Below are 27,206 nucleotides of genomic sequence, written 5' to 3'. Positions count from 1 at the left end.
TTCATTAGAACAAGCCATTAACATGATTTTTACATGACCAATTTCTCCTAAAGGTTCAAACAGCTAGGATAAATCGCGTTTAAATGACAAGCAGACAAAAATGTGACCCCACCCCCCTCCAAAAGATGACACTTTACTAAGTCACAATTTCATATATTGATGTCTGCATACACTCAAGCACAGTACAATTTAAAATATTGGTTTTGAAATAAAGTAATTTGCAAGAGCCAGAAGGAGCAGTTATTCTCCTTGTGCAGTAATTATAGTTCTTCGAGCTGTCTCTCCCTATGGGTGCTCCACATCAGGTGCGCATGCACCTTTGATCAGAGATTTTCAGTAGCAGTGCCCATTTGGCCCACAGTTGTACTCCAGACAACCTCATACCCGCACTGAGGCTATATCGAGCTACACAGGCAAAACACCCTCAGTTCCTTCTCTACCACAAAATTCCATGAAAGGAAACTCCAAAGCAGAGGAGAAGGGCGGGTAGTGGAGCACCATTGGGACACACATCTCAAAGAACCAAACCATACTTTGGAGAAAATGTGTGTTGAAGTCCAGGTTGCAGCTCTGCAAATTTCAAAAACTGGAAATCCTTGAATAATGCCAGAGAGGTAGACTGAGATCTTGCAGACTGGGCTAACACTCTAGAAGGAGGCTGGATGTTGGCAGATTCAGAATGAGATATTATACCCAAAGATCTACTACGACACTACGCCCCATATTCTTCATAGAAATATTGTTATAATATATTATTTGGTATAACTAAGATGTGGTTTATGCAAGATAGGTCATCTGAGATATCATTGGAAAGACTATGAATTACTGAATATGATTATTTTATTTATATGTACCTAAAGTTAGGATTATTGACTATGTGACAACTACAAGAGAGTGTGCACCTGGGGAACACCCACCAGGCAAAATGCAATCAGTCTGGCTGGTTAGTCAATGGGCCATTAGGTATAACAATAGGACTTGGAAGATGCTAATCTCCTACCTTCCTGGGAAGTCTTCCTGAGGCCTTATGGCTGCTTTGACACTGCAGGGTCATGTGATCATGTCACCTGGTACTGGACTCCATCTTGGACTACTGGTATTTTTCCACTAGTAGGGGTGGGGATCAAACTGGGAAACCAAGTATTCCTGTCATATATAAATCCTATTTAAGGCTGGGAGCTAAGTTCCTGTAAACTGCGCAGCTGCACGGCAGCCTTCTCAGTACCAGGCGGCCCCAGACCTGGCCCTGGACCCGGATGCGGCCTGGCCCCAGATACGGCCCCGGATGCAGCCTGGCCCGGCCCCAGGGTAGCTGAGAAGGAACTGAGGGAGATTTACCCATACTGTTCTGTATAGCCTCGGTACGGGGATGTCTGAAGCGCACGCATGGGCTGAATGGGCACTGATACCAAAAATCTCTGATCAAAAGTGCATGGGGCACATGCATACCTGAACTGGAGCACCCATAGGGACAAAATTTGAGGAAGTTAAATGTTTACAGTTGTATGTGCTTAAGGATGCTCTGACCAAAAAAAAAATGGTTGTGCCCTTTTTTGGTTGTTTTAGGATTTACAGAGAAGATCTGAAACCTTTTATTAGCTAGGTGTGTATGCGTGGCATGTTTTTCATTAGAAATTCAGATCTTGTATACTCTGGAAGACTAAGGCAACTAAAGAATTAGTAAAATTATGGTATCACAAGAGAACAAAAGGTTTAGCAAGTGAGAGGGGAAGGTTTTTTTAAATCAAATTGTTATTGTTTTTTTCCACTGGATTCAACATCACCTTTTCAATTAGGTGTGAAAGTTCACAATAGAGTTTGAGACCTCAGGAGGTCCTCCAGCTCAATCAGGTGAGCAAAGATTTGACATTCACCAAACTGAAACAATACTGACAACCCTCAAGAGACCAAAACCCATGACTTGGACCCCAGAATCATGAGATTTATTTTTTACGAGATAGTGTTTTTTAGTATGCCTTTTGAGTTTCGAACTCCCCCATCGTGTGTGTGTGTGTGTGTGTGTGTGTGTGTGTGTGTGTGTGTGTGTGTGTGTGTGTGTGTGTGTGTGTGTGTGTGTGTGTGTGTGTGTGTGTGTGTGTGTGTGTGTGTGTGTGTGTGTGTGTGTGTGTGTGTGTGAGAGAGAGAGAGAGAGAGAGAGAGAGAGAGAAACAAATAATGTTGCTCATTCTACCAAATTTATTGGGTAAGGTGATTTTGCCCCCATGCTGCAAGAGCGCTCACTCCAAAATCTGCCTGTCCCCGCCCAGGCTAGCTGCTCAAGGCAGGAGGAGCAGCAGCAGTAGGGTCGCCATCCTATCTCTGTTACTTACAGGAGGGGTGGGGGAGGAGAGAGCAGAGTTGTGATCAGCTGCTGGGCTCTTTGCCCCCCCCTGTGAGAACAGTGAGTGGAAGGCAGAGACTCTGGCAGCACTGAACTGCATGAGGGGATCTCCAGCACCCTTTGAAATACCATCAATCAAGACAAAAATCCCAATACTGAAACAATATTTTTAAACAAAATCTTTCAGGCCTTCTTTAGCCCTTATAAAACAAAAAAAGGGCATAAAATAAATCTTTACAGGCCATCTTTGTTTTTATTATAGGAGGGGCTGGTTGGAGCCTCTTATGGTTGGTTGCCCATCACTGCCTATTATAATACCTTGTTTTCAGTTGCTTATAACTTTGAGAAACTGTTTGGGCTGAAAATTCCCATGCTATGTGTCTGGCATATGCGGATATTTTTAAAATTTCAGCCATTTTGGTTCAGCCATTTCTGATAATGTGGCTGGGGGAAATATGGTGTTTTGCCCACATTAAAAGTGCTTGAGACCTTTTCTTTTAAATTCTCTAGTGCCCACACATGCCTTGGAGCAGAAACTAGAAATCTGTCAGGGAGAGGCTTTGGTGTCAGATGTACCTTTTGCTATCGCCTGAAAAGCTGCCCAAATGTGGCCAAGTTATAAGCCTTTGCAATAAAACAGTTCACACTACTCAGTAGAGACTTCTATGTTAACAGCTAAAATATCCAGATTCCATTTTACAGTCTCCAGCCTCTTGGCTCTCAGTGCTCTATCCCCTCATATAATCGGTATGTGACCGAACTACATGTGTGACAGCTCTACAGGTGACTGAGCATGCTCCAGTATAGGGCTACAGGGGTTCAGAAAGACTCACTCTGTAATTGCTGCTGCCAGCTGCTCTGGACTAAGGTGGGGCCAGGCACTGAAACTGAGAGCAAGGACCTTCTGCTCTCAGTGCTCCCCGCCCCCCCCCGTTGGCACCCAGGCAGCATGGAGGAGGAAGCCATCTCATTTAAATAGAGAGGGAACAAAATTCATACCAGTGGGAGGGAAAGGAGTAGATTGGGACAAGGAGTCTAATGAGACTAGATCTGAGGATAGAACACTGGGACTTGTTAATCAAGGAGACAGTGACCAAGGTCTAGAAAGAGAGGGGAGCCTGAGACTAGTGGGACAAGGCGACAGGGACTAGGAACCAGTCAGGGGGGAGAGGGGAGGAGAGATATCTAAAAAGGAGTTGATGTGAGGGTAGAAATGGGACTGGGGGAGACTGATTGGATAAGAAGCCTGGGAGCCTGTGCAGAAAGGTAGAGCAGGGGAGAGAGAGACAAGAGCCTGGACGGGGGAACTGGGAATGGCTAGGCAAAGAGACTAGGGAGGCAGAATTTGGGCAGGTAAATTTATTATGTCACTTCAAAAAAAAATTTCTATACAGGTTCCTAAACCTCTAGGTCGATCTAATAAACTATAATAGCCCATCTGGCTCCACAGTACAGATAGTACTAACTTACATGGAACCTGCCAGTGTCAGCTCTGGCTTGTGCCAAGGTGCAGGGGCAATCCATAATTTCTTCCAGGAAGTCAGGAAGTTTCTCCTCCCTCCTGTCCCATTCCAAGCACTTGGCTGTTGCCCAGGCAGCTGAGTGTTTCCTGAAGTCTTCTTCAAGGTGCCAGGCCAGTGCATGCACTGGGCTCCAGATTGATGGAACATTGCTAAAAAAGAAAAAAGAAAAAACTTAGACCAACAGAGGAAGTATTATTTTGTTTTATTTACTGAATGCCAAATTACCTAACTATACCATCAAAACTATAATTATGAAAACTTTACAACCTAAAGGTTTTCGTTTGATAATAGTAGCTTCACTATTTCCTGTAGTGTAAGAGCTACTGTTACCTATAGATTTCCCACCTCAAACCTATAGTGACATCATGCAATAACCATTCGATTAGGATTAAGGCATTTTAGAATTTGTGGTCCCCGAAACAGATCTGGTTGACCACCCCCTATTGAATACTCAGCAGATTACTGTGACGGAATCCAAATACTTAATTAACCCCAAGTGCCCACAGAATGCTGGGTCTGGGAAGAATTTAAGTACTGTCCCTGGCTTTGGGCTTCTAGGCATGGTCTCCAGGTACAAACCTGACATCTAAAAATCCTCTTGGCAGTGGGAACACTGCTGTCCAATAGTCTAGGCTCTGAAACTAGTGCCATCTCCCACAATCCTCCCCAGCAGCTCTTGCAGATCTCCCAGAATCCCATCAAAGGCATGAGCCTTCTGGTATGCAGTTTAACTCTTCAGCAATATGCAACAGTGAAAGCAAAGAGACACATAGACAGACTTTGCACAAGATTCTAAAATACCATTACTCTTTACTTAAGACACAAAGCATGGAGATCTCAACAACATAAACATCTATATCCATTTTCCCTGTCTCAATTTCCTCATCATTCTGGAGAGTTCTTTTGGCATAGGCCAAAGCCATCCAGGATCCTTCCTCTCCCTGCTGCATATGACTGACTTCTGAGGGAATTCTGCACCAAAAAATTAAAAATTCTGCACATAATATTTTCAAATTCTGCATATTTTATTTGTCAAAATAACAATATAATCACACCAGTTTAAATTATTTTTGGTCATTTATTTAAAAATACCTGTCAGCAAGTATGTCTGTAACAATACAGACAACAAAAAAGATTCAGAAAAATGTTTTTTGACAAATAGATTCCTTACTAGGCATATTAATACCAAACTCTGAGTAATAATTCATTTAAGCTACAATCCAGGAAGTTTATGGAAAGTGTAGGGGACAATTTCCTGGTGCAAGTGATGGAGGAACCAACTAGGGGAAAAGCTCTTCTTGACCTGTTGCTCACAAACAGGGAAGAAATAGTAGAGGAAGCAATAGTGGATGGGAACCTGGGAGGCAGTGACCATGAGATGGTCGAGTTCAGGATCCTGACACAAGGAAAAAAGGAAAGCAGTAGAACAGAGACCCTGGACTTCAGAAAAGCAGACTTCGACTCCCTCAGGGAACTGATGGGCAAGGTCCCCTGGGAGAATAACATGACAGGGAAAGGAGTCGAGGAAAGCTGGCTGTATTTCAAAGAAACCTTATTGAGGTTGCAGGAACAAACCATCCCCATGTGTAGGAAGAAAAGTAAATATGGCAGGCGACCAGCTTGGCTTAACAGTAAAATCCTTGCTCGTCTTAAACACAAAAAACAGCTTACAAGAAGTGGAAGATTGGACAAATAACCAGGGAGGAGTATAAAAGTATTGCTCAGGCATGCAGGAGTGAAATTAGGAAGGCCAAATCACACTTGGAGTTGCAGCTAGCTGGAGATGTTAGGAGTAACAAGAAGGGTTTCTTCAGGTATGTTAGCAACAAGAAGAAAGTCAAGGAAAGTGTGGGCCCCTTGCTGAATGAGGGAGGGAACCTAGTGACAGAGGATGTGGAGAAAGCTAGTGTACTCAATGCTTTTTTTGCCTCTGTCTTCACAGACAAGGTCAGCTCCCAGACAGCTGCACTCTGCAGCATGGTATGGGGAGGAGGTGACCAGCTCTCTGTGGAGAAAGTAGTAGTTCGGGACTATTTAGAAAAGCTGGACGAGCACAAGTCCATGGGGCTGGATGCGCTGCATCCGAGGGTGCTAAAGGAGTTGGCCAATGAGATTGCAGAGCCATTGGCCATTATCTTTGAAAAATCATGGCGATCGGGGGAGGTCCCGGATGACTGGAAAAAAGCTAATGTAGTGCCCATCTTTAAAAAAGGGAAGAAGGAAGATCCAGGGAACTACAGGCCAGTCAGTCTGACCTCAGTCCCTGGAAAAATCATGGAACAGGTCCTCAAGGAATCAATTCTGAACCACTTAAAGGAGGGGAAAGTGATCAGGAACAGTCAGCATGGATTCACCAAGGACAAGTCATGCCTGACTAACCTAATTGCCTTCTATGATGAGATAACCAGCTCTGTGGATGAGGGGAAACCAGTGGATGTGCTATTTCTGGACTTTAGCAAAACTTTTGATACAGTCTCCCACAGTATTCTTGCCAGCAAGTTAAATAAGTATGGGCTGGATGAATGGACGGTAAGGTGGATAGAAAACTGGCTAGATGGTCGGGCTCAACGGGTAGTGATCAATGGTTCCATGTCTAGTTGGCAGCCGGTATCAAGTGGAGTGCCCCAAGGGTCGGTGCTGGGGCTGGTTTTGTTCAATATCTTCATTAACGATCTGGAGGATAGTGTGGACTGCACCCTTAGCAAGTTTGCAGATGACACTAAACTGGGAGGAATGGTTGATACGCTGGAGGGTAGGGATAGGATACAGAAGGCCCTAGACAAATTAGAGGATTGGGCCAAAAGAAATATGATGAGGTTCAACAAGGACAAGTGCAGAGTCCTGCATTTAGGACGGAAGAATCCCATGCACTGCTATAGTCTAGGGACCGAATGGCTGGGCAGCAGTTCTGCAGAAAGGGACCTAGGGGTTATGGTGGATGAAAAGCTGAATATGAGTCAACAGTGTGCCCTTGTTGCCAAGAAGGCTAATGGCATTTTGGGTTGTATAAGTAGGGGCATTTCCAGCAGATCGAGGGACGTGATCATTCCCCTCTATTCAGCACTGGTGAGGCCTCATTTGGAGTACTGTGTCCAGTTTTGGGCCCCACACTAGAAGAAGGATGTGGATAAATTGGAGAGAGTCCAGCGGAGGGCCACAAAAATGATTAGGGGGCTGGAGCACATGACTTATGAGGAGAGGCTGAGGGAACTGGGATTGTTTAGCCTGCAGAAGAGAAGAATGAGGGGGGATTTGATAGCTACTTTCAACTACCTGAAAGGGGGTTCCAAAGAGGATGGATCTAGAGTGTTCTCAGTGGTAGAAGATGACAGAACAAGGAGTAATGGTCTCAAGTTGCAGAGTGGGAGGTTTAGGTTGGATATTAGGGAAAACTTTCTCACTAAGAGGGTGGTGAAGCACTGGAATGGGTTACCTAGGGAGGTGGTTGAATCTCCCTCCTTTGAGATTTTTAAGGTCAGGCTTGACAAAGCCCTGGCTGGGACGATTTAGTTGGGAATTGTTCCTGCTTTGAGAAGGGGGTTGGACTAGATGACCTCCTGAAATCCCTTCTGACCCTGATATTCTGATTCTATGATTGTTGGGTATGGGTGGGAAAAGTATAGAACAGGTTTTTTGGTGGGGTTGGGGATGCGGATTGATACGGAGTTTCCCCCATGCAGACCCTGGCTGACCCCTAGCCTCTCCCATTTAGTCAGGCACATGTGTCCCTCCACCCACAACTTAGACTCCACTCCCCCTATCCCCATGTGGCTCTGCACCCCCTCCCCCATCCCCATGTGTCTCTGTGCCCCCACTGAGCCACCCCGTCCCTGTGTGGCCCTGCACCCTGCCTCCTGGCCCCATCTGTCTCTGTGCCCCCACTCAGCCAACCCCAATCCCTCTGTGGCCCTGCACTCCATTCCCATGCGTCTCTGTGCCCCCACTCAGCCACTCCCCTGCAGCTCTGCACCCCCACCCCTGTCAACATGTGGCCCCGCGCCTACATTATCATTCAGCCCCTGCCCCAGTCTGTCCTCCCTCACTAGCCCTTATAAGCCAGTCTGACCCCGCAGCACCCCCATGCTGTCTGTCTCCCCAGAAGCCCTGTCTGCTGACCTGGCCCGACAGGCACTGTGAAGAAGGCAGGTTCTTTCTCTTCACTAGCTGGCTGGGAGCTGTTGCTGTGTTCTATCGCCACAGCAACTTTTCAGCAGCAGCCATTTTTCTGTGCAAAAAATTAAAAATATGCATGGCTCATTAATTATGCATGCACGCAGTGGCACAGAATTCCCCCAGGAATAGACTTTCATTCAGAACATAGAATCTCTGGATTCTTCTCCCTCTCATAGCTCCAAGCCCCTCGCTTTTGTAATCTCCAAACTCCTTTCTCAGGTCACTCCCTGATCAGCCGCATCACATGATCAGACCCCTGCCAGGTAACTATTGCCAGACAACCTCTCCCCCGATATTCTATTCTCTTGATTAGGACCAGTCTGTGGTCTACAGTGCTTCACTTTGAATAGAGAACCATCTAGATTTTGTCTATCTAGAGAAGAATCACTGGCACAGCAAGGTAGGGCAATGTGACCAGAGCAAACCAGACAGGTAAACAGAGTTAACAGCTGCTTTTGTTGCCAGAGCAAGGCAAAGCAACTGAAGCATATAGGTTAATCAGTTCCTCAATCTGCAGCTGAACTAGAGGGTTGTATTAGTGAGTCTACCACTATGCAAAGGGGCCAGGGAGAGCCCAGTGCATGAATCCCAATGTCTCTGTGCTTTAAGGACTCCTCCAACACTTGTTCTTCAGTTCCTCCAAGCAGGGCCATGGCTTAGTACGCAGTGAAGCCCAGGCAGCAGTGCCACGGAGAGCTTTTCAAGCACTTATGCCCAAACCAGTTGACGTCAAGTCATCTACCAATGAGAACGCCTGATCTGTTATTTGGTATTCAAGCATAAGACGAGAGGGTAGGAATAAATAGTCAGTTTTCAGAATGGAGAGAGGTAATTAGCGGTGCCCCCCAGGGATCTGTCCTGGGATTAGTGCTGTTCAACATATTCATAAATGATCTGGAAAAAGGGGTAAGCATTGAGGTGGCAAAATTTGCAGACGATACAAAATTACTCTAGACAGTTAAGTGCAAAACAGACTGCAAGAAGTTACAAAAGGATCTCACAAAACTGAGTGACTGGGCTACAAAATGGCAAATCAATAGCATCCCCAGTGGGAAATGATCGTAACATGTTTTGTGTCCCTCATACTGCTAACTCATTATAAGCAAAAGCAGTGTTGCATGCAAATTAGCCATAAAGGATGGGTGATAATCAGTTACCCGATGTCACAATGTCCTCAATTAAGTTACCCAAGCTTGTCTGTAGCCTATATAATCATAACAATTAGATACAACTGATTTAGTTTAATTACAACCTAATTTCTTCATATATAGCCTATGCACAAGATTCCAATTAATTTTAACCTATATGAAAAGTCTGAAGTGTTGGTATTATTCCATTGGTAATATCATTTGTGACCAAAAAAAGACTTTACACAGATAAGAAGTTTCTTCAGGATTAAATTTGTAATTAATTTTCACTCAAACCAAGTAACTTACTTACTTGTAAATTCTCTGAAAATACACTCTGTGCCCAAAGAGTAAGTAATGTAATTTGGAGAAGGATATGCTGGATTTTTTTTTTTTAATACAAAACAAAAAACACTGAATCCCTATTCTAAGTGCGAAAGAAAAGTCAGTCTTATGTATGCAGCCAGGACTGATGTTTCCATTATAAACAAATGCTTCCATGTTATCTACCAGTTACTTGCCTCTGCCCGTCAGAATAGTTGCTTGGACTGATTCTCAAAGCCCCAATGTCCCAGGTATTGTAATCTGCTTTAGCAGGTACAGGAATGAAAGTAAATGTTCCACTATTGGGTTCTTCCTTTCCCAGGGTGTAAAGATATTTCCATTCAGCCATCCAATTCTCTGAGTAACTCTCACCTATTGAAGGAAGGAAGAAACCCCTTTTGCAAGGTGATAAAGAGCTCTTGACCACACAATGGCAATTACACTCTTTCACGTGTGTTTAAATGCAGAATAACAGTTATCAATAATATTATAAATTATTTATATTATGGTAGCTTTTGCAGGCTCCAATCAAGATCAGGACCACATTGTGCTAGGCACTGTATAAACTCTGAATAAGATAATGCCTCTCCTTACACAATACATACAGATTCCTGATTTACCTGTTTCTTGGTATCCCCAGACTTCTATATTGATACATCTAGCTGGAAATGTCTGGTGCATCCATGTGACAGTCAAATTTCCTCCAGTGTTGGGTGTGCCATAGTACTGCCACTTTGTGGCATTCACTAGTGTGCTTTTTTCTGCAGCTGACACTTTGCTGTGATGTACTGCATTATGGAACAGAAGATGATCATGTGTTAACTACTCATTTGCTTTCTATAACACTGGAAAAGTGGTTTTATTATAATTAAGGGGTTGGCACTATTTCTAGCATGAATCTTTATAAATAGAGTAACTATATAAAAAGAGCCACTTACACCTTGGTCAGCATGCCAGGGCTTGCTAAGTTTGTCTCAGATGCATGCCCTACACATTACCAGACCAACACAAATAAGACCATTGTGCTACATAGGTAGCAACTCTCCCATGAAAGCCAAAAGGGAACAACCTTTAGCTAAGCTATGCTTTTAGCCCATAATATCTGATATCAGCAACATGAAATTGTGGAACAGCCTCAGCAATTTATGAGAGTAGGGAAAGCCTCTTTTCTCAAAATATAAAGTACAAGGATTGGTGAAAGCAACTTTTCCGAGACCAGCTAATATCACGGCCCACACGGAAAGAACAGAAGTGTCCAGAGGAGAAGGGTTATCCAACGTGAGGCTATGATCTGATGACTATGGGAAAGGACATGTAAACAACAGATAGACTGATAACCTGATAACCAAGTTGCAGAGTGAGGAAATGTGAGCCCACCGTCCCTGGAAATCTCAAGGGGGATGAGGCCACTCTCATACAGCAAAGGGGAGATGCAGTGGGCTCTTCCATCTTCAGCAACATAACCACTGGTTTCAATTTCCTGCTTGAACCTGTTAATATTGAGAATATAGTCTAGTGTGGCTATTGAAGGAAGATACTCTGTGCCTTATTTGGGTTTCATTAAGCAAACAGATAGCCAGTAGTCCATTGTAAGTCCTCCGTCTTTCCCGTTTAGCAGTTTTAGCCTCATACTTTACAGTGATGGCCACGAACAACTTGTCACTTGATGACAAGTGACTAACAAACAATAGGGGGCATGGGGAGGAGGAGGATGAGAGTGACAATAAGATCACATGGTTACAATGGTTATGAATGGCACAACTTGACATTTCTTAATTATATAAACTTTATTTTTGATCATTTAAACAAATTCCTTGGCTAATTCTATACCCGTTAGAGCTCCCTTCACATTATTCCAAGCCTCCCTTATACACAGAGTGATGCTGGGCTCACCATTTAATATTTATTATTCTACTCAAAATGATTAGTTCACCTCCCCTCACCCCCAAAGTATAAACGATGCATTTAGCTCCCACAGATGATGGGTATGAGGTTAACTACACTGGTGCAACCGATACTGTAGAATGGCAAAGCTGCTGTTTATTCTGGTGGAGGTTACCTCTGCCTAGAACTGGGTCACATTCCACTGGTACAAATAATGGCTTTGCCTGTCTACATTAGAATTCATACCAGTATAGCTATACTGTACTGGCCGCCATAGGGCAAATTCCCAGTCTAAACACCACCTAATTCAATTTATGCAGACATTTATAAAATTTTGTGCATTCATACAAAATAAAATCTCCTGGGTTTTCTTCTGAAAACATTGGTGGGTGTGCTATTCTGTCCTCCCAACAAACACACATTTCCCGCAGTGTAGCAGTTCCAGAATTGCTGACATCATCATGATTCCCGAGGCTGTAAATGAGCCACTCTTAGCACTGCTGGGAAAGGAAGGGTTACACCTGGGCCTATATTTCCCAAAGTCCCAAGGGTGGAAGCAGGGGCGGCTCTAGACATTTCACCGCCCCAAGCAGGGCGGCATGCTGCTGGGGGCACTCTGCCTGCCGGTCGCCGGGAGGGCGGCACGAGGCGCCGGGGGGCCCCAGGGCACCCGGCTGTGGTGGACCACCGGAGCTGCGGGAGCAGCGGACCCTCCGCAGGCACGCCTGCGGGAGGTCCACCAGAGCCGCCTGCCGCCCTCCCGGCGACCGGCAGAGCGCTCCCCGCGGCATGACGCCCCAAGCACACACTTGGCGTGCTGGGCCCTGGAGCCGCCCCTGGGTGGAAGGGGCTCAGTTAGCACCGGCCATCTCCTGCTACTATCCAGCTATCGATGATTTACAATCTATACTAGAGCCACCATCAATGCACAATGAGGTGGAGTTGGGCTAGTAGCATCCTCTTTCTCTGGATAATTAGTACATCACCTATGTCATCTGCATAATCTTCACTGGCCCTAAGAAAGAGGATCCTACCTCCTATCTCACATGCCACAGCAAGATGTACTAACTGGACTCTTGGTCATGTCCCATTGCTTCTATTCTTGCACTGGAAAATTCCTATTTATTTATACATGATAACAGATGCCCTTAGAATGCTTCCAGATACAAAATACAAATCTCCAACAGAACTCCCATTCACAAAACTGGCTGTTTCTATATATACACACACAAGGAATAAATAAAAGGCCCATGATTTTATAATAAAGTAATCCCACAAAATTCAGTTTACTTATGAGAACACACAATTCTGGAGTATTCCTGAACTTTTAGAGAACAGACCAGTTCTTGGATGGACATGCCTATGCACTGACAAGAGATCAGGAAGATACAGGCAGTTTTCGAGAACAGGAATAAATTTGCACTCTTGTCTACAGGAGTCCTGTTCTACTCCACTTACCCACTGCTGGAAACACTTACTAACCTCAGATATGTGCAGCCCCATGTAGCATCACAACTAAAATCACACAGCTCACCTGCAGCTCACAACAGAGGAGGCATTAAAAGTCACATTTAAAATCTCAAAGTCCTTGCCTCCCATAAGGGACCCTGAGGACGGAGAGATCTGCAGACAGAATTCACTGTAATCAGAACAGCAAATCCCCAGGGACTTGCAGGCCCTCTGGCATGAGCAGTTAACCAGTTCCTCCCCGCATCGATGTGAACAAGAATCTTGGGCTCCTATTAAAAAAAACAAAACAAAAAACAAACTGGAATGACTTTGCACAGCTTCAGACCCTCTATAAGAAACAATAAAGCCTGGAAAAACAATAAGTAGGTTCCTTACCTAAAGGAACACTAGCAGATAATTTAGATTTAGGACCTGACACTCTAGTGAAGAAGTCTGTTTTATCCTGAGCACAAAGTAGACTTAAACCTAGTATAATCGACCACTAGTAGATTCCTCTTGCCTGGAAGAATCCCCTGGTGGCATAGAATTTCTACACCAAACCTCATCCTGTCTCCCACCTAGCATAAGGAGTGGCTGGGGAAAACTGGGTGTGGCTGGCATCCTTACAGCTCTGTGATTACCAATTTCCAGAACAGTCCCTTGGGGACTATAGGCAGCTAGCATAGCTCTAGGTAATCTGCTCTGATCCATGGCAGGTCAAAACCAGTCCCAGATTCTAAAAGTGTCTTAAAATCACCTCCTTTCCCAATCTGTCCTTTAAAATTTAGTTTGGTTTAAAAAAAAAAGTTTTCAAAGTATTGGGCAGGAGCAGGACTCACTTTTAATCCCCCAATGATGGGGGCAAGGTGAGGGGAGGGGATGAAGACCACCTGCTTCCAGTTCATCCTGCTTCCTTCAGAAAATAAATCTCTATAGTTCAACTCTTTTTGCAGGGTGGGTAGGAAGAAAAATCTGCTGGCCCAGCAGACAAGACCGGGACAAAGGTGTCACCAGTTGAGCAGTACAGGCAACCTTCTCTCCATAAAACTCTTTTCCTGATAGAGGTGGTCCTTCCTGCTGTTTCCCCATTTCCTTCTGGTGATTAATTCAGCCTGTGGTGAACCTTTTGTATCTACCACCTATCTTTCACACTGTTAATCATGAAGTAGTGTTGATAAGGCTGGGGATTCTAGCATAGATAGGTGGAGTTATTCTAATGTGGCTCCAGTTTTCCTTTGGAGAGGTTCCTATTTATTCAGCCTCATGTCTTATCCCATCACTCACACTTCCTCTGTTTTGACAATGGCAGTTTCTACCACCTGTTGTCTGTTTATATGGGTGAGAAAAGTATGAAAGTCTGCCTGTTCTTCTTGCCTACCTACAAAACACAAATCCATGAAGATTATCTCAGGGTAAAGGTTAGGAACAGCTGAGCGTCTACTAATCTGGCTCCTAAAATCCAAAGATTATGCACCTGTGGGACTCACAAGCTAAGCATTCCCCACCTATCTTGTCTTTAAGCCTGATCCAGTAGACAAGTTCAGGACATGTCCAAACCCCAACAAAACATCTGAAGGAGATAGTGCTCCCTTATAATCTTTAGCCTGGTGGTTAGAACACTCACCCAGGATGTGAGACACTACTGGTCAAATATTCCTTCTGCCTGAACTGTAGCAGATGATCTCCCCGCTCCCAGGAGTGTGCCCTCATCCCTGGGGTAGTTTGAGGTGGGCCATTGTCAATCACTCCTGTTGAAGTTGTTCCACTGTGTATAAATATATAACTATTCATAGGAGCAGGGGGACTGAAACCTGGGTCTCCCACCTCCCAGGCAAGTGCCCTAATCACTGGGCTTTAGACATTCTCACACTCTTTCTGGTCCAGTGAATATTTAATTATTTATAGAGAGATTCATACAGACTCAACCCAGAATGTGCAGTGGTTAGGGCATGCTGCAGGTAGGTAGGAGACCCAAGTTCAAATCTCGGTTCCACATCAAGCAGATGGGGGATTTAAAATCTGAGTCTCCCACATGCTGGGTGAACACTGGTATAAAGGTTATAAGGGGGCACTAACTCCTCCATTTTTTGTTGAAAAAGGAACTGTAGCCTATTTAATAGATTGGTATATTGATTAATCTCTTTGAGCACAGTGGTCAATAACGGGTTCAGTTTCTTGAGGACTGTAGCATCAGGAATATTATCATCAGTACTGCTAAAATTAGAGACCCTAGGGCACATGAAAAACAACTGCAATTTATCTCAAGTCCCCTTATTAGCACATCCACTAAGCAGATAAAGCAACAAAGAATCCTGTGGCACCTTATAGACTAACAGACGTTATGCTGCAGAATGTCTGTTAGTCTATAAGGTGCCACAGGATTCTTTGTTGCTTTTACAGATCCAGACTAACACGGCTACCCCTCTGATACTAAGCAGATAAACAATCCCACAAACACTGCAGTATAAACAGCAGATAAAGTGAAAGAGTACCAAGTGTTTAGCTCTATGACTAGCATCACTCACATCTCACATTTCCTACTGGGGGACCATGGACTGTCGGTAATTATCTTCCTCATCATCATCTTTATTGTCATCATCATCAGTGGTTGTCATCCTAGCATCTGCCAGGCAACACCTTATATCCTGAGTTATGCTTACACCTATGAAGCCTCATACATATGCATATGGGTTCCAACCCCTTTTTCCTTATCCATACTTCCACACCCCACTAATTTAGGGGTTTCCCACTTTTCATTGGTTATTCTCTTAGTTCCCCTTACTCTCGTTAACATATATGTCAATGAGCTAACATAGCAACTTGAGGTTATTACTATGGGGCATCTTACAGTACTAACTGGCACACAGCAGCAAATTTTCCAGTCTATTGCTGCATAGTTTCCAGATCATCATCACTTACTATAATTTTACACTTTACCGGTACAGGTACCTTTTGGTCAACTAGTTGCACTAACCTGTTTCATGCCTAAGGCTTTGTGTGCCTAAACTGAATATTTTACAGGCCTGGGGCCTGTAGGTCCTATGTTATAACACTAATTATTATATTTCACCTCTATATCCTAAATATACTTAATACATTTTATTCTTGGCTACAGAAAAATCTAGTTGAGGCACCTAAATCCAGGAGAAGGTTCACACGGTGAATCCCAAGTGATTCACAGTGGAAATAAATCTCTTCTTCAAGGCTGGAGTTAGGCACTTAACTCAGCATTTCTATCAGGTAACTTAGACAGTTCAATACTCAGTATGCAGATTTTTGTGAATCTCATTCTTGGGTGCCCAACACTCCCCTGCATTATATAAGTAGCCAAGTGTCTAACTCAAGATTGCAAATTCCACTTGGTAGAAGGGTGCTTAAAAGTTAGGTCCTGCAATGCTGAGTGCTATAGTGCCTATGTCTCCCTTGTGAATCCCACCCTAAAAGAGTATGACAGCCATAAGTCACTTCCTGTTCTGGAATGCAGACCCTATAACATGTTTGATGACATGTCTATGGATAGCAGCTTTAAATTAATTTTCAGAATAGTGAAACCAAATACTAACTCCAGATGGAAAGCTAAAGTAATTGTATGTTGTTACTAGCAAGTTAAACAATATCAGGGAATTGCCTCACAGTAAAAACCATTTCCACTAGCTTATCATTCATCTGGCTTTGCAGAAATACAAATACCGTCTTCTATAAAAATTTATAAAACTCCCCTATTTACAAAAAGTAAAGGTGTCCAAAAACACTCACCTTCCCTCTGATGAGCAATACTGCAGAAAAGAATGAGGAAAGAGGAACAGATGCCAATGAGTTTCATGCTTTGCTCTAGATGCTCAGGAATTATTGATTCCGGGGTTGTTTTTTCTCCTGAAAGGCAGAACGTCTTTTCAGAAACACTTCTTCAGAAAAAAATGATTTCCTCAGAGTTCAAAGGTTCCTTGCAAACAACTGAGATAAGACAGACTGCTGGTGATGTTCCCTTCTAGAGGCCACACCTACATATAACCAAGGTCCAAGCAGAAAAGTATGAAAAATGCAAACACAGCAGATGCCCTTATTGCAGTACAGTAACTCCTTGCTTAATGTTGTAGTTAAGGACAGGCGGGGGAGGAAAGGTGGAGGAGTTGCACTGTCTGTAAGAGAGCAGTATGATTGCTCAGAGCTCCAGTATGAAAAACTGGAGAAAAGCCTGTTGAGAGTCTTTGGGTTAAGTTTAGACGCAAGGGCAACAAGGGTGATGTTGTAGTGGGCATCTGCTATACAGACCACAAGAGCAGGAGGAAGAGGTAGACAAGGCTTTCTTTGGACAATTAACTGAAGTTTCCAGATCACAGGCCCTGGTTCTAATGGGGGACTTCAATCACCCTGACATCTGCTGGGAGAGCAATACAGCAGTGCACAGACAATCCAGGAAGATTTGGAGAGTGTTGGGGACAACTTCCTGGTGCAACTACTGGAGGAACAAACTAGGGGCCGTTCTTCTCTTGACCTGCTGCTTACAAACAGGGAAGAATAGGTAGGGGAAGTAGAAGTAGGTGGCAACCTGGGTGACCATAAGATCCTGGCAAAAGGAAGAAAGGAGAGCAGCAGAATATGGACCCTGGACTTCAGAAAAGCAGACTTTGATTCCCTCAGGGACCTGATGGGCAGGAACCCCTGGGAGGCTAACATTAGGGGGAAAGGAGTCCAGGAGAGCTGGCTGTATTTTAAAGAAGCCTTATTGAGGGTGCAGAAACAAACCATCCCGATACACAGAAATAATAGCAAATATGGCAGGCGACAGGTTTGGCTTAACAGAGAAATCTTCAGTGAGCTTAAACACAAAAAGGAAGCTTACAAGTAGTGGAAACTTGGACAGATGACTAGGGAGGAATATAAAAATATTGCTTGAGCATGCAGGGGTGTAATCAGGAAGGCAAAAGCACAATTGGAGTTGCAGCTAGCAAGGGATGTAAAGGGTAACAAGAAGGGTTTCTACAGGTATGTTAGCAACAAGAAAAAGATCAGGGAAAGTGTGGGACCCTCAATGAATGATGGAGGCAACCTAGTGACAGATCACGTGGAAAAAGCTGAAGTACTCAATGCTTTTTTTGTCTCAGTCTTCACAGACAAGTTCAGCTCCCACACTGCAGTCCTGGGCAACACAGTATGGGGAGGAGGCAAGCAACTCTCAGTGGTGAAAGAACAGGTTAATGACTATTTAGAAAAGCTGGACATGCACAAGTCCATGGGTCCAGATCTAATGTATCCAAAGGTGCTGAGGGAATTGGCGATGTCATTGCAGAGCCATTGGCCATTATCTTTGAAAACTCGTGGTGACAGAAAAAAGGCAAAGATAGTGCCCGTCTTTAAAAAAGGGAAGAAGGAAAAACCGGGGAACTACAGACCTGTCAGCCTCACCTCAGTCCCTGGAAAAATCATAGAGCAGGTCCTCAAGGAAACCACTCTGAAGCACTTGGAGGAGAGGAAGGTGATCAGGAACAGTCAACATGGATTCACCAAGGGCAAGTCATGCCTGACCAACCTGATTGCCTTCTGTGAAGAGAACTGGCTCAATGGATATGGGGAAAGCGGTGGACACGATATATCTTGACTTTAGCAAAGCTTTTGATATGGTCTCCCACAGTATTCTTGCCAGCAAGTTAAAAAAGTATGGGCTGGATGAAGAACTATAATGTGGATAGAAAGCTGGCTAGATCGTTGGGCTCAATGGGTAATGATCAATGGTTCGATGTCTAGATGGCAGCTGGTATCAAGCGGAGTGCCCCAGGGGTCGGTCCTGGGGCCAGTTTTGTTCAACGTTTTTATTAATGATCTGAACAATGGGATAGATTGCACCTTCAGGAAGTTCGGGATGACACTAAGCTGCGGGGAGGTAGATACTCTGAAGGATAGGGATAGGGTCCAGAGTGACCTAGACAAATTGGAGGATTGGGCCAAAAGAAATCTGATAAGGTTTAACAAGGACAAGTGCAGAGTCCTGCACTTAGAACAGAAGAATCCCATGCACCGTTACAGGCTGGGGACCCACTGGCTAAGCAGCAGTTCTGCAGAAAAGGACCTGGGGATTACAGTGAATGAGAAGCTGCATATGAGTCAGCAGTGTTCCCTTGTTGCCAAGAAGGCTAACGGCATATTGGGCTGCATTAGTAGGAGCACGTCCAGCAGATCAAGAGAAGTGATTATTCCCCTCTATTTGGCATTAGTGAGGCCACATCTGGATTACTGCATCCAGTTTTGGTCCCCCCACTACAGAAAGGATGTAGACAAATTGGAGAGAGTTCAGTGGAGGGCAACGAAAATGATCAGGGAGCTCGGACACGTCTTACAAGGAGAGGCTGAGGGAACTGGGCTTGTTTAGTCTGCAGAAGAGAAGACTGAGGGGGGATTTGATAGCAGCCTTCAAGTACCTGAAGGGGGTTCTAAAGAGGATGGAGCTCAGCTGTTCTCAGTGGTGGCAGATAACAGAACAAGGAGCAATGGTCTCAAGTTGCAGTGGGGGAGGTCTAGGCTGGATATTAGGAAACACTATTTCACTAGGAAGGTGGTGAAGCACTGGAATGGGTTACCTAGGGAGGTGGTGGAATCTCCATCCTTAGAGGTTTTTAAGGCCCAGCTTGACAAAGCCCTGGCTGGGATGATTTAGTTGGTGTTGGTCCTGCTTTGAGCAGAGGGTTGGACTAGATACCTCCTGAGGTCTCTTCCAACCTTAATCTTCTATGATTCTACGTTCTTGAAAAATGATACTTTAAGCAAAACGATGTTAAGCGAATCCAGTTTCCCCATAAGAATTAATGTAAATAGGGGGGTTAGGTTGCAGGAAAAAAAATTTCGCCAGACAAAAGAGTTTTTTTTTTTTAAACACACACACACACACACACGTTTTAAACAAAACAATTTAATACTGTACACAGCAATGACGATTGTGAAGCTTGGTTGAGGTGGTGGAGTCAAAGGGTGGAAGAGGGAGGGTATGCCTTGCTTCTAAATGATAAACTAGGGGTTAACACGTTATTAATGTAGCCTCACCCTCTACAAGGCAGCATGGAGGGAGGAGACACAGCATGGCAGAGAGAGACAGAGGCACACACCGTGTGTGTGAGTGTGAGTGTGAGAGAGACACACACACAGACCATGTACACCGACCCCACTCTAAGTACACTGCCTTTTTAAGTAGATCAGCAAGTTGAGACAGCAGCTGCTGCCAGCAAGCTCCCTCCATCCTGAGCCCTATCGTGTCCCTCTCCCCGCTCCTCTGTGGAGATGAGGTACATGAGCAGAAGGGGGGGGGGCAGTAGCAGGGGGAGGGATACACCCTGACATTAGCACCCTTCTTCCCCACACAGCAAGCAGGAGGCTCCCAGGAGCAGCTCCAAGGCAGAGAGCAGGAGCAGCACTTGGCAGTGCGGGGGAGGGACAGCTGAACTGCCTGGCATTGATGCCACACAGGGAACTTAGGGGAGCTGATAAGGGGGGCTGTCGGTCCATCCTGGTTCCAAGCCCCCACCAGCTAGCTTCAACGGGCTGCTCTTTCTGCAGCCTGTGGACATAGCAGGCAACTGCCAAACAATGTTATAAAGGAGCATTGCACAACTTTAAACGAGCATATTCTCTAATTGATCAGCAACATAACTAAAAAGTTATTGTATCTCCTTAATGACTGCTTTCTGTCAAATAATCTTGCCTTTGTGGCTTAAGACTTCCTGGTTTAAAGTTCACAAGTTCAGGATCACAGACAGTGACAGAATATACCCGCGTCCACACCCTACACACTGTTGTAATAATCTTTGTACAAAGTATCTTCTGAACACTCATAATTTGCTGGTCAATACTGTCCTGATAAAATATGTGCAGCAACACTGTATATGAAGTGTTAAGATTCCACCGTATGGAGATCTTGACACATGTTCCAAACTGAGGCTGGCAAACATGTCTGTCAGGGAATGTGTGCTCTGCTTCATTTGTATTTAAGCAGTCAGAGTCACCAAGCACGAAGGGAAACAAAAAGAAGCTCCAACAGATGAGGGAAAACAGCAGGGAATATTCTTTCCTATAAATGCTCTAGCTCCTGAGTTTCAGCTGGAAATGTTTTCCACGATGGGGACTGACACTATAAAAATGAAGCCAAACACCACAAGGCACCCCCCTCCTCTTTATCTCTCTGTCCATCGATTCACAGCACCAGAAAGAACAAAGGAAGCAGACATGGAACTGGGGAAAGGGTCCTAATCTAGGAAGTTTGGGCAGTGAAAATGCTGAAAGCATATAATGAGAAACTTTGCTTGACTTTGATATAGTTTGTTAAGTTAGGCACCAGTTACATTTTTTTTATTTTCTTGTAACCATTTCTGACTTTTATACCTCATTACTTGTACTCACCTAAATCTATCTCTTTATAATGAATAAACTTGTTTTATTGTTTAATCGAGTGTTTAAATCGAAGTGTTTGGGAAACTCCATTTGGGGTAGCAAGATGTGTGCATATCATTTCTATTAATAAAATGACGGATTTTATATAAGCTTGTACTGTCCAGGCGAGGACCGGGCAGTACAGGGCATACATTTGTGGAGGAAAATCTATGACTGGGGGTGTGCTGAGGTCATGCTGCAATATAACCAAGGTTAGTAGGAAACAAGGTGTTACTGGCTGGCTGTGGTACCCACACAGACATAGCTGGGAATTACTTACATACTGGAAGCTGTTTGTGAGTGGTCCAGCCTGGAGGCTACAGCAATAAAGCAGTGTAAAGGGCACCCCAGGTTAGAGGACGGGATGACATAGCTACTCATTAGTCTGAATTGTACCCTGGGTATGTCACAGGGACATGACATACACATTTGTTTTATACCTTTATATGAACAGACAAATAATTAGCAGTACTTGTACTGAAAGGGACTGGATGCTGACATTAGATTTGTCTTTGCCAGGTACTGATCCTGGAAGGATATAGTGAAACTGTGTGTTACATGTTTGTAATTGCCTGCTAGTCAAAAGTAATAGGTGTTGGGAGTAAAGAGAAAAAATTTCTAAAGCAACAATAGAGCTAGAACCTTTAAACAAAGTTTTAAACAACCATTCTGACAGCAATTATAAAGCGCTTTTCATTAAGAACTATTGCACAGTGGCTCATATGTATTTTAAAATTTAGTTCTGTGTGGGACAGGACAACGGGCCCTGGATCATCTGGAGAATAAAAACATTCCCAAGCAACTTTCTCAGTCCACCCCCCTCCCCTTAGGGTGACCTACTCCAGTAGAGTAGTGTACCTGGCTCTCTCAGGAGACTATCACCTTTTCGCCTTCACTTTCTAGGGAGTGATGCAAAGCCGTCTTTTCCCAGGGATTTAGTTTCAGAGGTTGTGTCCACATTATTGCCAGTGCTAGCAGTCAGAGTAATTAATGAGCCACAACCTCACCTCAGATTAGCTATGCAGCACTGTAGAAAGAGCAGTAAATGTCCATGTATCTTTTCAGCCTGCCACTAGCATGATGGGTCCTCTGAAGGGACTGAGTTTGTGGCAGTCTGGGTCAGCGCTGCTCCCGCTCATCCGCTGCACCCGCAGTTCACGGGACACCTCGGGGGCGGGGGGGAGTCAGAGAGGCACTATATCCAGCGCGCACTCAGGGACTTAATTTCCGGTCACTGTTTTTGTTTGTTTGTTTTTGGGAAAGACGCTTTATTCACGGTCTGGCAGACACAGACGAAGTGCCAGACGTCGCTAGGGCAGACAGACATTGCTGGAGGGGGGGTAGCACGCAGGACTGCGGCCCCTGCATGGACTGCTGATCCCCCCCCCGGGGACATTCAGCACAGATCCAGATGGGCCCTGCGCCCGGCAGGCGCTATTACCCCATGGACCAGCTCAATAGAACTTCCGGCGGGCGGGGGTGGGCGTGGCTATGGCCGGCTGTGACGCTCCGGGAGAAGATTGGCGCTCAGGGCTGGAGCGAGGCGTGAGGAGAACAGTGACCGTGCGGCCGCGGGGCACGGCGGGAGATGCGGTCCTCGCCACACGCCCGCCCGCTTGGAGGTTTCCTTGCAGGCTCCAGCAGGGGCCCGCGTGTGGCCCCCGACCCGCTGGCTCGTATGCGCCGGTGTTTGCAGGATCGGGGCCAAACCCTTGGCCCAGTCTGCAAAGGCAGATTTTTGCCTTTATAGGTCAGCGTCCTTTGGAATCACTGGACAGTCAGATTTGACTGGTCAGGGCGAGGGTAGGGTTAGGGGTAGGGTTAGGGGGTTAGGGGTGAGGGTCGGGTTAGGGTCAGGGTGGGGGTGGGTTTAGGGTGAGGGTGGGGTCGGGGTTGGGTCAGGGTCAGGGCTTAGGGGTGAGGCTGAGGGTGAGGGTTTAGGGTTGGGGTTAGGGGTCAGGGTCGGGTTAGGGTTTAGGGTTTTTTTCGGCGCGTAGGGACTAGAAAATTAAAGAGGAGCTGCCGCTAGGCGTACACAGGAGGGTCCGGGGGGGAGGCGTATCGCCCCCCTGTGCGGAGCAGCCCCGTAGGGGAGCTCCAGCTTTTTCGAGCCAATTCGGTGCATTCTCCTGTGTTTGGGTTAGGGTCGGGTTTAGGGTTAGGGGTAGGGGATAGGGTTAGGGGGTTAGAGGGTAAGGGTTAGGGTCACCTCCGTATTGGTGCACTCAGCAAAATTCATTCCGCACACGGACATAGCAAATTAGAGGAAACACTGCTCCTGACTTTCAACCTCTCTCTCAGATCTTGAATTTCACACATTGACTCATCAGAAGAAAGTGCTCTTAAGTGAGCTACAGACCAACAGTGGTTCATAGTAATTATTCAGCAAGTATTTTAGAAGACCTAGAACATTAGAGGAAATCATCACCTGCTAAGAGACAATTAATGGAGAGAAGCAGCAAGATTAATCCCGTACATTGGATTGGTTGTGACTTCTTTGCCTGATTTGAAAAAAGACCAAAAGGACCTGAGTCTCCTCGCTCACGATAGCCCCCGCTCGGCCAATCACCACTGAGACTCTGAGGGATGGGAGGCTGAGGGGTCTCACCAGATGTCCCAAAGGACGGCCCAGGTCACCATCACAGGGGATCACTCTCAGATCCAGCCCCACCTCTTGGTGAGGACCTCTGCAATGAGAGCAATACCTCCTGCCGCACTCCACACACATCCCTCCTCGGTAGAGGGAGGGAAGCTGGGAAAAGGGAAAAAAGAAGCAAGAGAAGAGGGGAAAGGAGGGAGGAAAGAGGAAAAGAGAAATGAAAAAGGACAAACCCCAATGTCCCCAGGGATTCCAACCATCAAAACCTAGGGAGGAAATCAAATTCTGCCACCTGAAGCCAGTGTTTCCTGGGCCTAGAATGCTGCCTGCGCCAGGTGGATCAGACTGAACAGGTTCCAAACCTCTCTGAGCCTCTTACCTTTTCAAAGGGAAGTTTCTTTTTAGCACAATCCATGGTAGGAAAGGAGAAAACTCCACAGTCTTTCCTCCTCATGCTCACATCCATGAATCTGAATTCTCTCTCAGCCCTCGAGGAGAGACCTCCCGAAGGAGACTTGCAGCAGCAAAGCCGGGGGCTCTCAGAGACAGACCTGGCCCTGCACCTCTGTCCTGCCTGGCTGATGTCGGGGTCTCTCTCTCTCTGAGGTCACCCCGTCCCCACCACCTTTGCCCAATAGGCCGCGGTCCTGCAAAAGGCCTTTGTGATGTCACTGCCACACCCACCCCTCCCCTCAAAGCTGATGTCCTGCCCCTGGCCAGACTCATTGGGTCTTTGAGTTGTTTCCCCTGGATCTGGGGTTGCCAACTTTCTGACCCAACAAAACTGAACACCCTCATCCCGCCCCTTCGCAGAGGTCCCAGCCCGCTCAATCCATCTCCCTCCGTCGCTCGCTCTCCCCCACACTCACTCACTCGCTCCTTTTCATCGGGCTGAGGAGGGCTGGGGAGGGTCCCTTTTCAACTGGGTGTTGTCGGGACAGACCTGGGAAGGAGGCTGCCTGCCAAACACCTTTAAGAGGAGCCGTCCCTCCCTGTCAGAAAATCATCTCCCTCCTTCACTTCAGTGATGGCTTCAATTGTTCCTTATCCCGGCAGAGCCGGAGGATTGAAAGCAGCAACATCAAACCCCTGTGCAGCTAGCAGGAATGGACACACACACTCCCTTGTATCTCAACAGATATTTAGTTTTATTCTTGGTAAACTACAAGGCTAAAGGGACGGGCGGTGGCACCACATCTAAGGAATGAAACACAACACAATCATAAATCATAGAATCTCAGGGTTGGAAGGGACCTCAGGAGGTATCTAGTCCAACCCCCTGCTCAAAGCAGGACCAAACCCAACTAAATCATCCCAGCCAGGGCTTTGTCAAGCCTGACCTTAAAAACCTCTAAGGAAGGAGATTCCACTACCTCCCTAGGTAACCCATTCCAGTTCTTCACCACCCTACTAGTGAAAAAGTTTTTCCTAATATACAACCTAAACCTCCCCCTCTGAAACTTGAGACCATTACTCCTTGTTCTGTCATCTTCTACCACTGAGAACAGTCTAGATCCATCCTCTTTGGAACCCCCTTTCAGGTAGTTGAAAGCATCTATCAAATCCCCCCTCATTCTTTCAGAAGTCGTCTGCTTCAGAGATCAAATGTGCTATTTAGAATGTATTTTGATTTGCTCAATTCAAATATGACAATTAAAACAACTGATTGGCTTCTGTTTCTAAGATATTTAACTTTTTTACCTTTTATGTCTATGTATATTGTGTAGATAGCAGAGTTTTAATCATCAATTTTAAACCTAGGTCTTTTTGTGTGTTTATGGTTGCTTTACATGATAATATTTCACCTCTCCTGTTTATGTAACAATTTAAAAATCAGCAAAAGGGTTATCTAGCTTAAATGTATTATGAAACAAAGGGCAAAAAATTATTCTGTACATAGTTTAGTCCTATTCAGTGTCTACTCGGCGCTTCTTGGCTTGTCTCTTGTATTCATTAAATGGAGCATCTCTTGTCACTGTCCAGCAATAGTCTGCCAGCATTGATGGGCTCCATTTGCCCTGATAGCAGGAAGGCTTGTGGAAGGCTTTCCATGCCGTCTTTTCCTTGCCACGCAGTGCATGGTCAAATGCATCATCTCAAAGAAGTTCATGAATCTGAGGACCAATAAAGACACCTTCCTTTATCTTAGCTTCACTTAACCTTGGGAATTTTCCACGGAGCTGCTTGTGTTTTGTCAATGGCCTTGACAAAGTTCTTCATCAGCCCCAGCTTGATGTGTAAGGGTGGTAACAAAATCTTCTTTGATTCAACATGTGGTGGATGCTGAACACTTTCCCTCCCAGGCTCCAATGACTGTCGGAGTGGCCAACCTTTCTTGATGTAGTGGGAATCTGTTGCACGACTATCCCATTCACAGAGAAAACAGCAGTACTTTGTGTATCCAGTCTGCAGACCAAGCAAGAGAGCAACAATCTTCAAATCGCCACAAAGCTGCCACTGATGTTGGTCATAGTTTATGCACCTCAAAAGTTGTTTCATGTTGTCATAGGTTTCCTTCATATGGACTGCATGACCAAGTGGAATTGATGGCAAAACATTGTCATTATGCAGTAAAACAGCTTTAAGGCTCGTCTTCGATGAATCAATGAACAGTCTCCACTCATGTGGATTGTGAACGATGTTGAGGGCTGCCATCACACCATCGATGTTGTTGCACGCTACAAGATGGCCTTCCATGAAGAAGATGGGACAAGATCCTTTTGATGGTCACGGAGCATGGAAACCCTAACATCACCTGCCAGGAGATTCCACTGCTGTAGTGCGGAGCCCAACAGCTCTGCCTTACTCTTGGGTAGTTCCGAATCCCTGACAAGGTCATTCCGTTCACCTTGTGTTTTGAGGTGTGGTTCAGAGGAGGAGGATGGGAGAAAATGTGGGTCCTGTGACATTGATGGTTCAGGACCAGAAGTTTCGTCCTCTTCCCCTTCCTCGTCTGACTCAAGTGAGAATGATTGTGGTGCATCAGGAAGCGTCAGTCCTTCTCCATGGGGTACTGGACGTATAGCTGATGGAATGTTTGGATAATGCAGTGTCCACTTTTTCTTCTTTGTCACACCTTTCCCAACTGGAGGCACCATGTAGAAGTAACATTTGCTGGTATGATCTGTTGGCTCTCCACATCATTGGCACTGCAAAGGCATAGATTTCCTTTGCTGTTCAACCACTGGCGAAGATTTGTTGCACAAGTGTTGCAGCATATGTGTGGGCCCACCTCTTGTCCTGATCTCCAATTTTGCAGCCAAAAGAAAAGTGATAGGCTTTCTTAACCATAGTGGTTCTACTGCACTTTTGTGATGCAAAAGTCACTTCACCACAAACATAGCAGAAGTTATCTGCACTGTTCACACAAG

General features: G+C 45.4%; 1 protein-coding gene across 1 annotated transcript in view; it reads right to left on the bottom strand.

Annotated features, from left to right (window-relative positions):
• Nucleotides 1–22,652, bottom strand: part of LOC120388039 (sushi domain-containing protein 2-like) — a 36,956-nt gene extending 14,304 nt beyond the window's left edge. Inside the window, 7 exon segments of the mRNA XM_039509578.1 lie at nucleotides 3,812–4,013; nucleotides 9,686–9,860; nucleotides 10,109–10,276; nucleotides 10,866–10,978; nucleotides 12,907–13,111; nucleotides 16,578–16,694; nucleotides 22,244–22,652. Of these exon segments, the coding sequence (XP_039365512.1) occupies nucleotides 3,812–4,013; nucleotides 9,686–9,860; nucleotides 10,109–10,276; nucleotides 10,866–10,978; nucleotides 12,907–13,111; nucleotides 16,578–16,644 (930 nt within the window). The 5' untranslated portion in view covers nucleotides 16,645–16,694; nucleotides 22,244–22,652.
• Between the last annotated feature and the right edge of the window lie 4,554 nt (nucleotides 22,653–27,206).

Source organism: Mauremys reevesii, linkage group 21 (assembly GCF_016161935.1).
Source record: "Mauremys reevesii isolate NIE-2019 linkage group 21, ASM1616193v1, whole genome shotgun sequence".
NCBI lineage: Eukaryota > Metazoa > Chordata > Testudines > Geoemydidae > Mauremys > Mauremys reevesii.
Note: the sequence above shows the minus strand (reverse complement) of the source record. Positions and strands in the feature narration are given on the sequence as shown.